An 11885-nucleotide genomic window follows, 5' to 3' on the forward strand; every position below is an offset into this window, starting at 1 on the left:
ATAGGTCATTAGCTTCCTTTATATTCTCCATCTTTCCCTGTAAAAATGAGGTCAGTAGTATCTACCTCTGAACATGCAAGCAATGAATAAGGAACAGAGCTTGGCTCCACTGGATACTTACTATTAGAATAGCTGTCATTTGCTGGCCTACTATGTGCCTCGCAGTCAAGTGCTTATGAACGTGTATTATTTTACAACAGTGTGTGGTTGCTACTAAGGGTGACCTGGTTTGCCTGGTACTGTCCGATCTTACAACCGAAAGTCCTGAGTCCCAGAAACCCTCTTGGTCCAGGACAAACAAGGGTGGTTGGCCACTCAATCAATATTATGGTCTCCTCTTACAGGTGTGGAAACTGAGGCTCAGAGAGTATGTACAAGTTGTCCAATATCCCACAGTTAGGAAAGAGTAGGCCTGGTATTCAAACCCAGGCTTGAACAGCTCCCAAACCTGCACTCTTTCTGCAGCCTTCAACCCTGCTCAGTAAATGTTGCTTTCCTTGCTGTATTACTAGAACATTCTGGACTTAACAGATATTTGTAGATCAGATCACATTTTTTCAAATGTCTTCAGTTATTTCAGGATTGCATGCCTGCATATGTGCTTGTGTGTGTCAGAGAGTGGGGGATTGCTCTCCAAGTGATAGTAATAATGAAATTGATAGTTTAAAAGCCTAACATTTATTTCAAAAAAATTTCTACCTTTTGTTCATTCATTCATTCATTCATTTAATAGATATATAGTGAAGTCCTACCGTGTGCCAGATACTGGGGAAGATACAAAGAAGACTAAGATGCTGGCCTCAAGATGTTCAGTGTAAAGGAATTTAAAGAATTGGTTGTAAAAGACTGGGAGATTATGATGGTAGAGGGAAGCCTACATCATTCCTATCTCCCCTTGCATACTCAAGGCATGCAGATCTTCTGTAATGAAGGCACAAGCTTATTCCTGACACTAGGTTTTCTGCACTAGCTGTTACTTCTGCCTTGCAGATTCTTTCTCCTAATCTTGGTCATTCAGATCTAGGATGAAATGTTACCTCTTCAGAAAGAGCTTCCTTACCACCTCCAGCTAAATTGGCCACTGAGAAATTCTTAGCTCACCCTGTTTTGATGATCTTCGAGGATTTATTTATCACTATTTGATACTCACCTTCTTTGACCATTTACTGCTTTTTGCCTGCTTGTGCCAACAGGGAGAATGGAAATTCCAGGGAAGAGAGATAACTTGTTTATTTTATTGTTTCTTTTACTGATGGCGATATTCCCAGAACTTAAAACAATGCTAGGCACCCAGAAGCAGTCAGTAAGTATTTTTTGAATGAACAAAATGAATGCCCTGACAAGTGTTTTGCTAACAAGTGAAAGGGCAGCCAACTCAATGAGTAGAGGTAGGAGGGGAACTTTGCTTGAAAGGATCTCTGAATTTAGCTTTGCCCTTCCCCCTCACCACCTGACCACCACCCCCCTGCTCTTAAAGGTATGTTTTCAGTTAAAAAAAGAAAATACAAGAAAATAAAGGGCCCAACTTGGCATAACACTATACTGCTTTACTGCCCATTGTCTCTAGTTCTCTTTACATTTGTGTCCATAAATATTCTTGAACAAAACCCACTTTTTTTCATAGTTCTACACCTTTTTTGGGGAAGCAAGTATTTTCTGACATTTTTATTTTAAAGGTAACTTTGTTCTTCATCATAGTGGCTGTACTGGGATTTATCTAAACAAATCTACATCATTGGATCTTTGAATGTCCCCATCTTGCCATTATGGACAATATTGGACTGAGCAGCCTCGTAGATAGATTATCTTTGACAGACCCACGTGATAAAGTAGAAACAAAAGGACTTTGGTTTGAGTTCTAGATCCATATGTTTAAAAATTTTTGAGTTTACTCATGTGTAACATGGGGAGGAGTGTCTACTTCACAGGGCCACTGGGAAATTAAAGGCTGTTAATGAAGGTAAGTGCTCAGCACAAAGTAAGTGTGCAGTAAATGTTAGCTATCCTCAATAATTTCCTTTGACTAAACTCTAGAAATCCAATTGGCTTTCCAATCTATCTTAAGGGACAAATAGAAACATCCCAGATAAATGGGTAAGGAAGGAGGCTGCAGGTAAGGGGAAGTAAAGTTGGGAACATGATTTTTTTTTTAATTATGAGAGACCTATAGACCCATTGCATCCACCAGGACTTTAACATAAAGGTTATATTAACTCTGACGCTCACCCTGCCCAGATGGCAGCCCCTGTCCCTGCTGGGCTTTGCATTGCCCCTGGATATATGCTTTTCTGGGCACAAGGTAAGAGCAGTTTGATCGAGATAATGCTGGTGGTTTAAGCTGGGTAATTGGGAGGATGGAGAGCCCTTTGACTAGAGAATGAAGCCAGAGAGGCAAGTTTTGTTTGATCCATGTTTAATTTTTTTTTTTTAATTTTTTTTTTCAACGTTTATTTATTTTGGGGACAGAGAGAGACAGAGCATGAACGGGGGAGGGGCAGAGAGAGAGGGAGACACAGAATCGGAAACAGGCTCCAGGCTCTGAGCCATCAGCCCAGAGCCCGACGCGGGGCTCGAACTCACGGACCGCGAGATCGTGACCTGGCTGAAGTCAGACGCTTAACCGACTGCGCCACCCAGGCGCCCCCGATCCATGTTTAATTTTTAATACACAGATGTGTCTAGCAGGTTGTCCAGAAAAAAATATTAGGGCTCAAGATGTTGGCTTGAGTAAACAGTGTGGAGAATATCCGAGGCCTCAGCAATAGAGATCACCTAACTCAGCAAGAACTGTCTTTTGCTTCCCTGCTGCTAAGACATTGCAAGCTCATCTAAAAATAGCTACATTGCTTTCAATAGATGCTGTCACTTGGTGTCTGATTGAATTTGTTAATTTTAATTTTACTTATATTTTCCTTTTAATATTGAAGTATAATGGACATATAGTGTTATATTAGTTTCAGGTGTACAATATAAGGGGCCAACAATTCGTTACATTACTCAGTGTTCATCGCGAGAAGTGTGCTCTTACCCCCCTCTATCTATTTCACCCAACCCCGGACTCACATCCCCTCTGACAACCACCAGTGTGTTCTCTGTATTTAAGAGTCTGGCTTCTTTTGTTTGTCTCTTTTTTTCTTTGTTTTGTTCCCAAAATTCCACATGTGAGTGAAATCATATGGCATTGGTCTTTGTCTGAGTTACTTCACTTAGCACTGTTCTCTCTAGGTCCATCCATTATTTATATTTTCAATGAACAACTCATAAGCCCATAAGTAATGGCATAGTCACGCACTGATAAAATCGTGTTTATTTAGTGATGTCTGACAAATAGAGAAAGTAAAAAGAATATTAAAAAATGTATAATTTACATATAAATACTTTAAAAGAGAAAAGCTGAACACATATGGTGACATTAAAAGGATGTATACATTTAAGTTTGCAGGCTATCTTATAGCTTGACAAATTAGATACACATATGTATACACATATATCTTGTTTGTGAGTTTGCATAATTAGGGCCCAAGGATAAGTTTTGGGCATGTCTACAATAATTCTGAACTCCCATAAAATTTATGGTATTTTACCACCACGGTCATGGTGATTTTGTTCTTCTTTTTCAAAATCTACTACCAGCACATTTGAAAGTCATCAGAGGGCCCCGGTTTCCTCATCAGTAAGGTGAGAAAGTCTCTGCTGATATGTTCTGCTTCTTCTGAATGAAAAAGTGGGGAGCTCCAGCAGCCTCCAGCGTGTAGAAATGGAAGGGCTGAGCGGCCTGGTCTCCTCTGCATCAAGCAGAGTTTTCTGTTGGCTTCTTTCTTTGGAAAGGAGTCAACTTGTGTGAAATGGAGCAGGTTTATCGCACCAGTCCACTTAACTAACAAACATTCCATTCCTGTAGATACAGTCTGCTTCCTAGTATGCAACGAAACAGAAGACTAATGGTCTCTGGATTTCAAATTGAACAGCTACACGTGTCCTCGGATCTTGAACTTGGAAGTTCAGAGTTGAGCTGCTCAAAAAGAGCGCTCTACAGAGGCCTGTCAAGTCAAAGATATATGCCAAGATATTTGTATGACAACGTGTTCAGTATGATATTAAACATCACTGACATTTGTGACAGTGACCTTTTCTTGACATTCCACTAGTGTATAACAAAGTAAGATGAGTGTAATGTGATCATCTACACAGTAAAAACATGTATCTGATTTCTTACATTTATAGAAATTTTCATTTGTAGCCAATACCACAGAAAAGTAAATCACCCCTAAGTACTATCCTGAGCTTAACTTGATTTCAAGTTTACAGTTAATCAGATCTTTCATTAAAAAAACAAGACAGATATAACTGACCTCATATGACTACAGGCAATACATAGCACTCAGGGGTAAAGTAATAATTCTTCCTAATTTTTCTTATATTCATTTGATGTTGGGTAGCTACACTTTGCCTCTGTAGGTATCCTCCTCAAGGAACACATCTTACATTTCCCCTCTGCTGGTGTTTGGCTTTAACTCTTGGAGTAAGGCCTCATGGTTATGAGGACAGTTGCTGTGACAGGTGCAGGTTCCGATGGTCATCACTGGTTTCTTGATGATTTGCCCTGGGGAGCACTGGAACTCTACCTGGATGGTTTTGGTGTTATGGGGGGTGCAGCACCGGCCATCGCTGCAGACCCCACAGTACCTGGGCTTGTAGGTGTGCAGGCTGGTACAGTTCTTGAACTGCAGGTGGATGGCTTTGAGTGACTTTGTGGTACGAAGACACTTCTTACCTTTCTAAGAAAGAAGAAAAGGAGCAATTCATGGAATGGCTACCATTCCTCTGTGGGACCATTTTAGGGATACGGAATAAATTGCTAGTTGCCTACCCAATATTCATTGTGCTTTCTTCTTTGCTGACATACATTAGTTTTGTTTGGACAATCTGGTCAGGTAAAAGTATTTGCTTCCCCAGAGTATTTGGGAGCTTGAAATGGCTTTGTGCTAAAATTCTGGCCAATGATATATAAACCAAGGAATTCTTGGAAACCCTTTGCCTTTCAGACAGGTACAGTTCTTTATTGCTTCCTGGATTCATTTTCTTTCCTGCCTAGAATGTGAAAACCTGGCCTAATCGTACACAACCATCTTTTGACCTTGTGCTGATAAGGATGAAGGTAAAAGTGTATATAGGCTAAAGAAAGCTATTTTTTCAAGGCACTGAAACAGTCTTTGATGTTTTTTTATCCAATGCATTCTTAGGTGTTATAAAGAGAAAGGAAATATACCTGGCAACATTGCACGCCTTCTAATGTTTCAAATACTTTTCAGCATTAACTCACTTAACCTTATTAACAACATTCACCCCTACAAGAATCTGTTATTCACATAAGGGACAACTACCCACGTTTCACAGATGAGTAAATGGAGTCTCACAGGGTTAACATCACCAGAAATATCTAGTTAGTGAATGAATGAATGACACAAGCCCGATATTTCTAATATACTATAACCTCAGGAACGTCTAAGACAATGAGATATTAAGGTTATTTTCCATGAAGGCAAGGTAAGTGGAGAATTTATTCAATATGCCATTAGTAATGGTTGATAAGGACCCCCCCCCCATATTTATAACTCAGGACAACATTGACTCTATGGTTCTTTTCCACTTAGATTTCTTCACATACTAATTTGCCACAATTCTCTTCTTTTCACCTTCTTAGGCAGAGCCCACAGCTATGGAGAGCTGAGGCTTGGGATTCTCTTAAATTAGTGGCTCTCAAATTGTATTGTACATCAGAATCTTCTAGAAAGTTTGCTAAAACATAGATTATTGGGCCTTAGATCCATGGTTTCCGATTCAATAGGTCTGATGTGAGCCCCAGTAATTTGCATTTCTAACGAGTTCTTAGATGCTGCTGCTGGTCTTTGAGAAGCACACTGAAACATCTCTTGGTGTTAGGAAGTAATGATTATTATGCTAGTATTTCCCTAGATTCCAAATAAATTTTGGAATCTTTATGAAATGTATGTATCTCAAATATAATACTTCCTAATATTAAACTGGGTGCAAGTTACATTAAAAATATAAATTTTGGCGAAAGAAACAATAGAAAAAGCAAAATTTTAGAGTCATGACATGGAAATGCCTTATTTAATAAAGAAGCAAGTGTGTCCTTGACAACAGTAAGGGTCTCTTGTTTCTTACTTTTTCATATTTAATGTGTAGCATATATTCTTGCTAATGTCCACAAAAAAGGGTACAAGATCAGTAACATCTGAGTGTGTGGATGTGTGTGTGTGTGTGTGTGTGTGTGTGTGTGTGTGAGAGAGAGAGAGAGAGAGAGAGAGAGAGAGAAGCAGAGAGACAGACAGGAGAGGGGAACAGAGACAGAAAGAGAGACAAAGGTGGCTTTGTGGGTGAATCTACATAACTGTGCAACAGGTATGTTAGAATTCCCTAAGTGTGTGGGGCACCTGTGTGGCTCAGTTGGTTAAGCGTCTGACGTCAGCTCAGGTCATGATCTCTTGGTTCATGAGTTTGAGCCCTGCGTCAGGCTCTGTGCTGACAGCTCAGAGCCTGGAGCCTGCTTCGGATTCTGTGTCTCCCTCTCTCTCTGCCCCTCCCCTGCTCATATACTATCTCTCTCTCAAAAATAAATAAAAATATAAAAAAAAATTTTTAATTAAAAAAATAATTAAGTGGCTCAGTTGGTTAAATGTCCAACTTCAGCTCAGGTCATGATCTCATGGTTCGTGAGTTTGAGCCCCACATCAGGCTCTAGCTTGGGCCTGCTTGGATTCTGTGTCTCCCTTTCTCTGCCCCTCCCCCACTCTCACTGTGTGTATGTGTCTCTCAAAAATAAATACACATTACATAAATAAATAAATAAACAAATAACTAAATAAATAGAATTCCCCTAAGTGTGGGAAGGTGCAGCTTCTAGCTTATCTTAGAGATAAGATGCTTCTAGGTGTTATTTCAAAATTGGTGGAAGAAACATAAATTAGGATGGACCTCCAAGTCATATAGCTAAGTAGCTATTTAACTAATATGACCACTAGAGACTCTCATTTTAGCAACAAATGGAAATGAGGCCTAATGTTAAGTAATGGTGCCTAATGTTAACAGGGTAATCTATGCCCAGACACTTTGCAAATTCATTCTACTTAATCATCATGACAACTTTGAGGTAGGTACTGTCGACGGTCCCATTATATGGGGGAAGGAATTGAGGCTTAGAGGTTAAGAAAATGGACCCAGATTCCACAGCTAGTTCATGGAGTAAGCCAGGGTTTTAGGCTGTCTGGCTCCAGGGTTGCACCCTTAGGCATTCGATGATATTGCCTCAGTGTGGAGATATGTAAATCTTTCATTGCTAGAAACTGTTTTATTTTAGCATTAAGTTTGTACAAATTTCCAACTAATGGTTCAATTTGGATATTGAATTTATCTGATCTAGGGCTCTGGTAACAAGGCGTGTGATGTCATCAGGAACCAATCAGAGCTTCTGATCCACATGCCTTATACTCCGTGTTAACATACTGAGTTGATATAATTCCAGCAAAAAAGGAAAGAAATGTGCTATTTTATTTGGCACATATCGCCTTATGCTGGCAAATATACTATTCCTACTAGACTTTTTAAAATACTGAAAATAATTCCCAGACACCCATTCATTTATTCGTCCACGATTGTGTATCAAGCACACAATATGTACAGGTAGGATGTTGGGGACTGAGGGCTGAGTAAGGAAGACATGGTTTCTATCCTGTGCTTCCTGCAGATCAAGCCTAAAGGGGTGAAGAAAACTGAGGTCAGAAATCACTTCTCTCAAATCAACCGTGCTCGGCAACTGAGCCGCCAGTTTTTCTCCAGGAATGCAGTGAGATTTGCCAGATCATTCTCAACTAGGGCTCCACCCTCTTTACCTGTGGACCGGCTGTGAGTTGCTTGGGATATTTCAATACATTAAAGAGAAGGAAGAAAAAGAAGGTAAACTCACTCATTTCAGGAACCTCTCTGCCTTTCCTCTGGGGCTCACTCCCAGCTACAGCTGACCTCCGAGTCAACAAGTATCACAGTGTCACAGTGACTGTCTAGAGCCCAGATGCCCATCAGGCAACATGACCTCCTCTGGCTGCCTCCAGGCTCCTACCTTATCTGTCGGTTGCTTGTGTTCTTGTTCACAGGGCCGCACCATGCAGAGGCGAGTCTGCTTCACCATCTCACACTGTGGATTCCGGTTGGTGACCCGGGTGGAAAAACCCATGCCACAGCTCTTGGAGCATGCGCTCCACTCCGTGGTCTGCTCAATGCAGTTGATGCTAGAGTCGGAGACTGCAACACCTACAGTGGCTTCTGTCCTGTAGGCTATGGGATGTACAAATCAAGGTGGCCATATTGAGTAAACCATGGGGATTGCTGAGTGGTCCTTTCAACCATCATTGGAAAGAGGGTTCATTCAATTCTGTACCTACTAAACTCAGGTGATTTCGGGGGCCAGAACTGGATCTCTGTGTTTATAAACCCTAAAGAGGTAGCACAATACCAGCACAGTGTAGGCCTTTAAGAAAGCTTTGAAGAAGGACTGTTGAATTGTCCTTAAGAAGCTTGGGAGACGCTGTCTTAATGAAGTCTGGTAGTCTCAAGAATGTAGAACAGTATAGCATCAACAGCCATTCCATAAACTGTAGCGTTTTCAACATGCGATTTTGTACAGAAAAAGGATCATGATGGAATTTTAATTAGATGAGCAATTAGAACCTCTCAACTCAAGGCAATACTTTGAAATACTTTGCTCTAGACTGGTAAAACGGGTTGTTTGGATTATGGGATATAGACACTTGGACTTTGATTACAAAAAGTTCTGTCCCAACACTTAACATGTATGGCTTGGGGCTCTCTCTCCTACATGGCAGTTTTCCTATCTGTAGGTCATGGTTGATCATTTCTGACCTCAGAAAAACTGTAAAGCTCCATGTACTGCCAGTATAAATAATCTGGGTGATTAATGGCTTCTAAAATAGTCTCTCCTGACTCTTGAATTTTTCTTTTCAAAAAACAATTTCCTTTATACGATAAAACAAAAAGAAAAGCAAAACAAAGACCCTTCACCCTTCCCCCAGCATCTGGAAAAGTGACATGTCTCTGTGATACCGGTTCAGGGAAAAGTAGCAGTCTTTACGGATGCTACTTGAGAGCCCAAGGTAATACACAGAATCCAGAAAAGAGTGATAATTTATATTTTTTACTTTTATCATTGTGATGTTTTTAAGGGTCAAATGGGGGCAGGTGAAAATCTAAACAGTAGTCATCCAATAAGACAAAATCAATCCCCTTGCTCAAAAGAACCACTGAATGCAGCAGGTTCTCTTTAGGAGAAACTGTGTGCATACTTCAGCAACTTGGCTAGGATTCCAACACGTGATGTGCTTGATCTCAGTGGGCAATCTGGAATCCACAACCGAATGGGCAGAAACTGAGGCCAGTTTCTCGTTGCAGATCCCCAAAGAGGATACGTGCCTCCTGCCTGCATTTAACCTGGGCACTGATCACCGTCAGGTATCCTGAGTATCTTACCTGGAAGGGCAAGGCCTCCTAATTCCGCCTTCTCATTTGAGTCACAGATCCACTTTTCACAGCACTCCCCGGGCACTTCGACTTTCCTGGGAGCTGGGCAGTCAGGCTGGGGCAGGAGCAGGTCTTCTTCGCAGCGGGGCACACAGCCAATCTGCCCGTCTCTGCAGGTGCACTGGTATTTGCAGCTTGGCTGAAAGGTCTCTCCACTTTGGTAAATGACCCCATCAAACACGCAGTTGTCTCCTTCTACAGCTAGGGCGTCAGGGGAGCAAGGCACAGAGGGAAGGGCAGAGAGAATAAACAACAACACAGCTAGAAAAGCTACATGCAAACCTCGGGTCCTTCTTTTCCTAGTTTCTTCTCTATCTCTGGCAGAGAGATGTCCTCTCGGAGGCCTCCCTGAGCAAGAAGAAACCCATCTCATCCTGCCACTTATTTTGCAGATGAAGAAAGAGGAGCACAACTAAGAAGTGACACTCCCCAGGTGCCACAGCTCTTGCTCCCAATGATAAAGTCATTTAGCTAGAACCTCCTTGACCTCTCCTATTCCAGCAGGTTAGAATTAAAAAGACAGAAGTGCACTTCGTATTCTCCAAACAGGTTAACTGGTCAAATCGGGAAGGGTGCTGGGATTCCTTGGCACTCCAGCACAATAAATCATCACCAGCTTAGAGAAGAAAGGAGAAGGCTATTCCAATCCCTCTTGTGGGGTTGGAGGGATGCAGGCAGCCTCAGAATAAATGGTGCACCACGTGGAAAAATGACCCCCCACGATTAGGTCTCACCAGCCTGGACTGGCCCGTTGCCTGCATTTTATTTTATTCACAGTCCAAACTGGGGTTACATAGTGGTCCCAGGAGACCAGGGGCTGTTTTAGCTCAAACAGAACCATTACAGGTGTGAAAACAAACGTGCTGGGGAACTGTGAGCATGTGAGTTATCCCAGAATCCCGTCACCCACAAGCATCCCCTTGGAAATGTCCAAAGGAAATGATTTCACTGGCTCTAAACTCTGCTCCGCTGCCCCTCTATCTAGAGGCAAGTGACGAATGCTTCTCACCTTTGCGGGCAGGTTTCCTCTCTGGCTTCTGGCGGCTCCCCAAAGCCGCAAGCACCCGCACCCCGCCCCGCCCCGCCCCAGACCATACCTGGCGCACAGTAAGCGCTCCACAAACATCACCTACTGCACCATCACCATTATTATTATTTGCACGTCACCCTCTGGGAAGAGGAGGAGAGGAAAAGGCAGCTTGCGGGAGCAGAGGGCAGGAGGCGCAGGGGGCCGGATTACCCATGCAGATGCCGGTTCCCGCGCTGGGGTCCGCTCTGCGGTCGCAGAAGAGGCCGCGGCTCTCCTCGCAAGGCTCCAGCAGCGAGCAGCTCTCGCCGCGCTGGCGGGCGCACACCAGACAGCAGGAGCAGTCGTCCAGCACGGCCCTCACCCCGGGGGCGCAGGTTGGCGGCGTCTTGGGACACCGCACGGGACACTGGGCGGGACAGCGCTGGGTCGCAGCGACCTGGTGCAGGCGGGACGAGGAGAAAGCTCTCAGCAGGAAAGATCGAAGGCAGAGCCACTCGGTCACCGGGCGCGGGCCACTCATTAGGGCAAAGTAACCAGACGCAGCTTAGGGGCGCGCCACTCACCTGTCCCAGGACGTGGAGCAGCAGAAAGCCCAGGCAAAAGCACCGCTTCGACAGACTCTGCACACTCTGCATGATCGGGCTTTTCCCTCCCGCTTTGACGAGACGAGACTTGGCGCCCCAGATCGGCCCGGCTGGCCCCGCTGCAGGTCCGGCGCCCGCCTCTGTCCCCCGGCGGCACCGGCGCAGGTTTTATAGCGCGTTCCCGGGACGCGCTCGCTCGGGTTGGCTGCAGGGCCGGCAAGGGGGGGGGGGGGGGGAAATCTGCTGGGTGGGGAATGGAACGAACCCCGGGGTTGCCATGGCAATTGGCCGTGGGTGCCGCTCTCCTTAGGGCGCGGCCCCGGGGCCTGCGAGTGCCTGTGTGTGGCGACTGGCTTTTCCCGAAGCGCCGGGAGGGGCAGGGTGGAGTCTCGGGGCCGGGACCCAGGGCTCGCTCGAGCGCGTGGGAAGGAAACGCCCGTTTCCTCCTGGAAGCCGCTTTGCCTTCCCCCAGGACCGAGACACCGGCACTCCCCACCACGCTGCGCGCTGGCCGTTCCAAGCACACGTGGGGCTCTCCTCCGGGGGTGCCTGCAGTTCGGGGCCATCTGTGGGGGGTTGGCGAGAGGCCCAGGGGTTTAGTCATAAGGGAAGCACATGCAAGTTTGTCACCGTTTAGGGCACTCTTTGAATGTGTT

The 11885-nt window shown here is 44.3% G+C and overlaps 1 protein-coding gene across 1 annotated transcript; it reads right to left on the minus strand.

Annotated features, from left to right (window-relative positions):
- Window positions 1-2645: 2645 nt before the first annotated feature.
- Window positions 2646-11408, minus strand: CCN3 (cellular communication network factor 3). Its single transcript, XM_027064000.2, has 5 exons — window positions 11209-11408; window positions 10856-11081; window positions 9565-9816; window positions 8141-8355; window positions 2646-4778 (listed from the first exon to the last, which is right to left on the minus strand). Exons 1-5 carry the CDS (start codon window positions 11278-11280, stop codon window positions 4482-4484), a joined length of 1062 nt encoding a protein of 353 aa, XP_026919801.1. The 5' UTR covers window positions 11281-11408; the 3' UTR covers window positions 2646-4481.
- Window positions 11409-11885: the final 477 nt, after the last annotated feature.

This window comes from Acinonyx jubatus, chromosome F2, assembly GCF_027475565.1.
Source record: "Acinonyx jubatus isolate Ajub_Pintada_27869175 chromosome F2, VMU_Ajub_asm_v1.0, whole genome shotgun sequence".
Lineage (NCBI taxonomy): Eukaryota > Metazoa > Chordata > Mammalia > Carnivora > Felidae > Acinonyx > Acinonyx jubatus.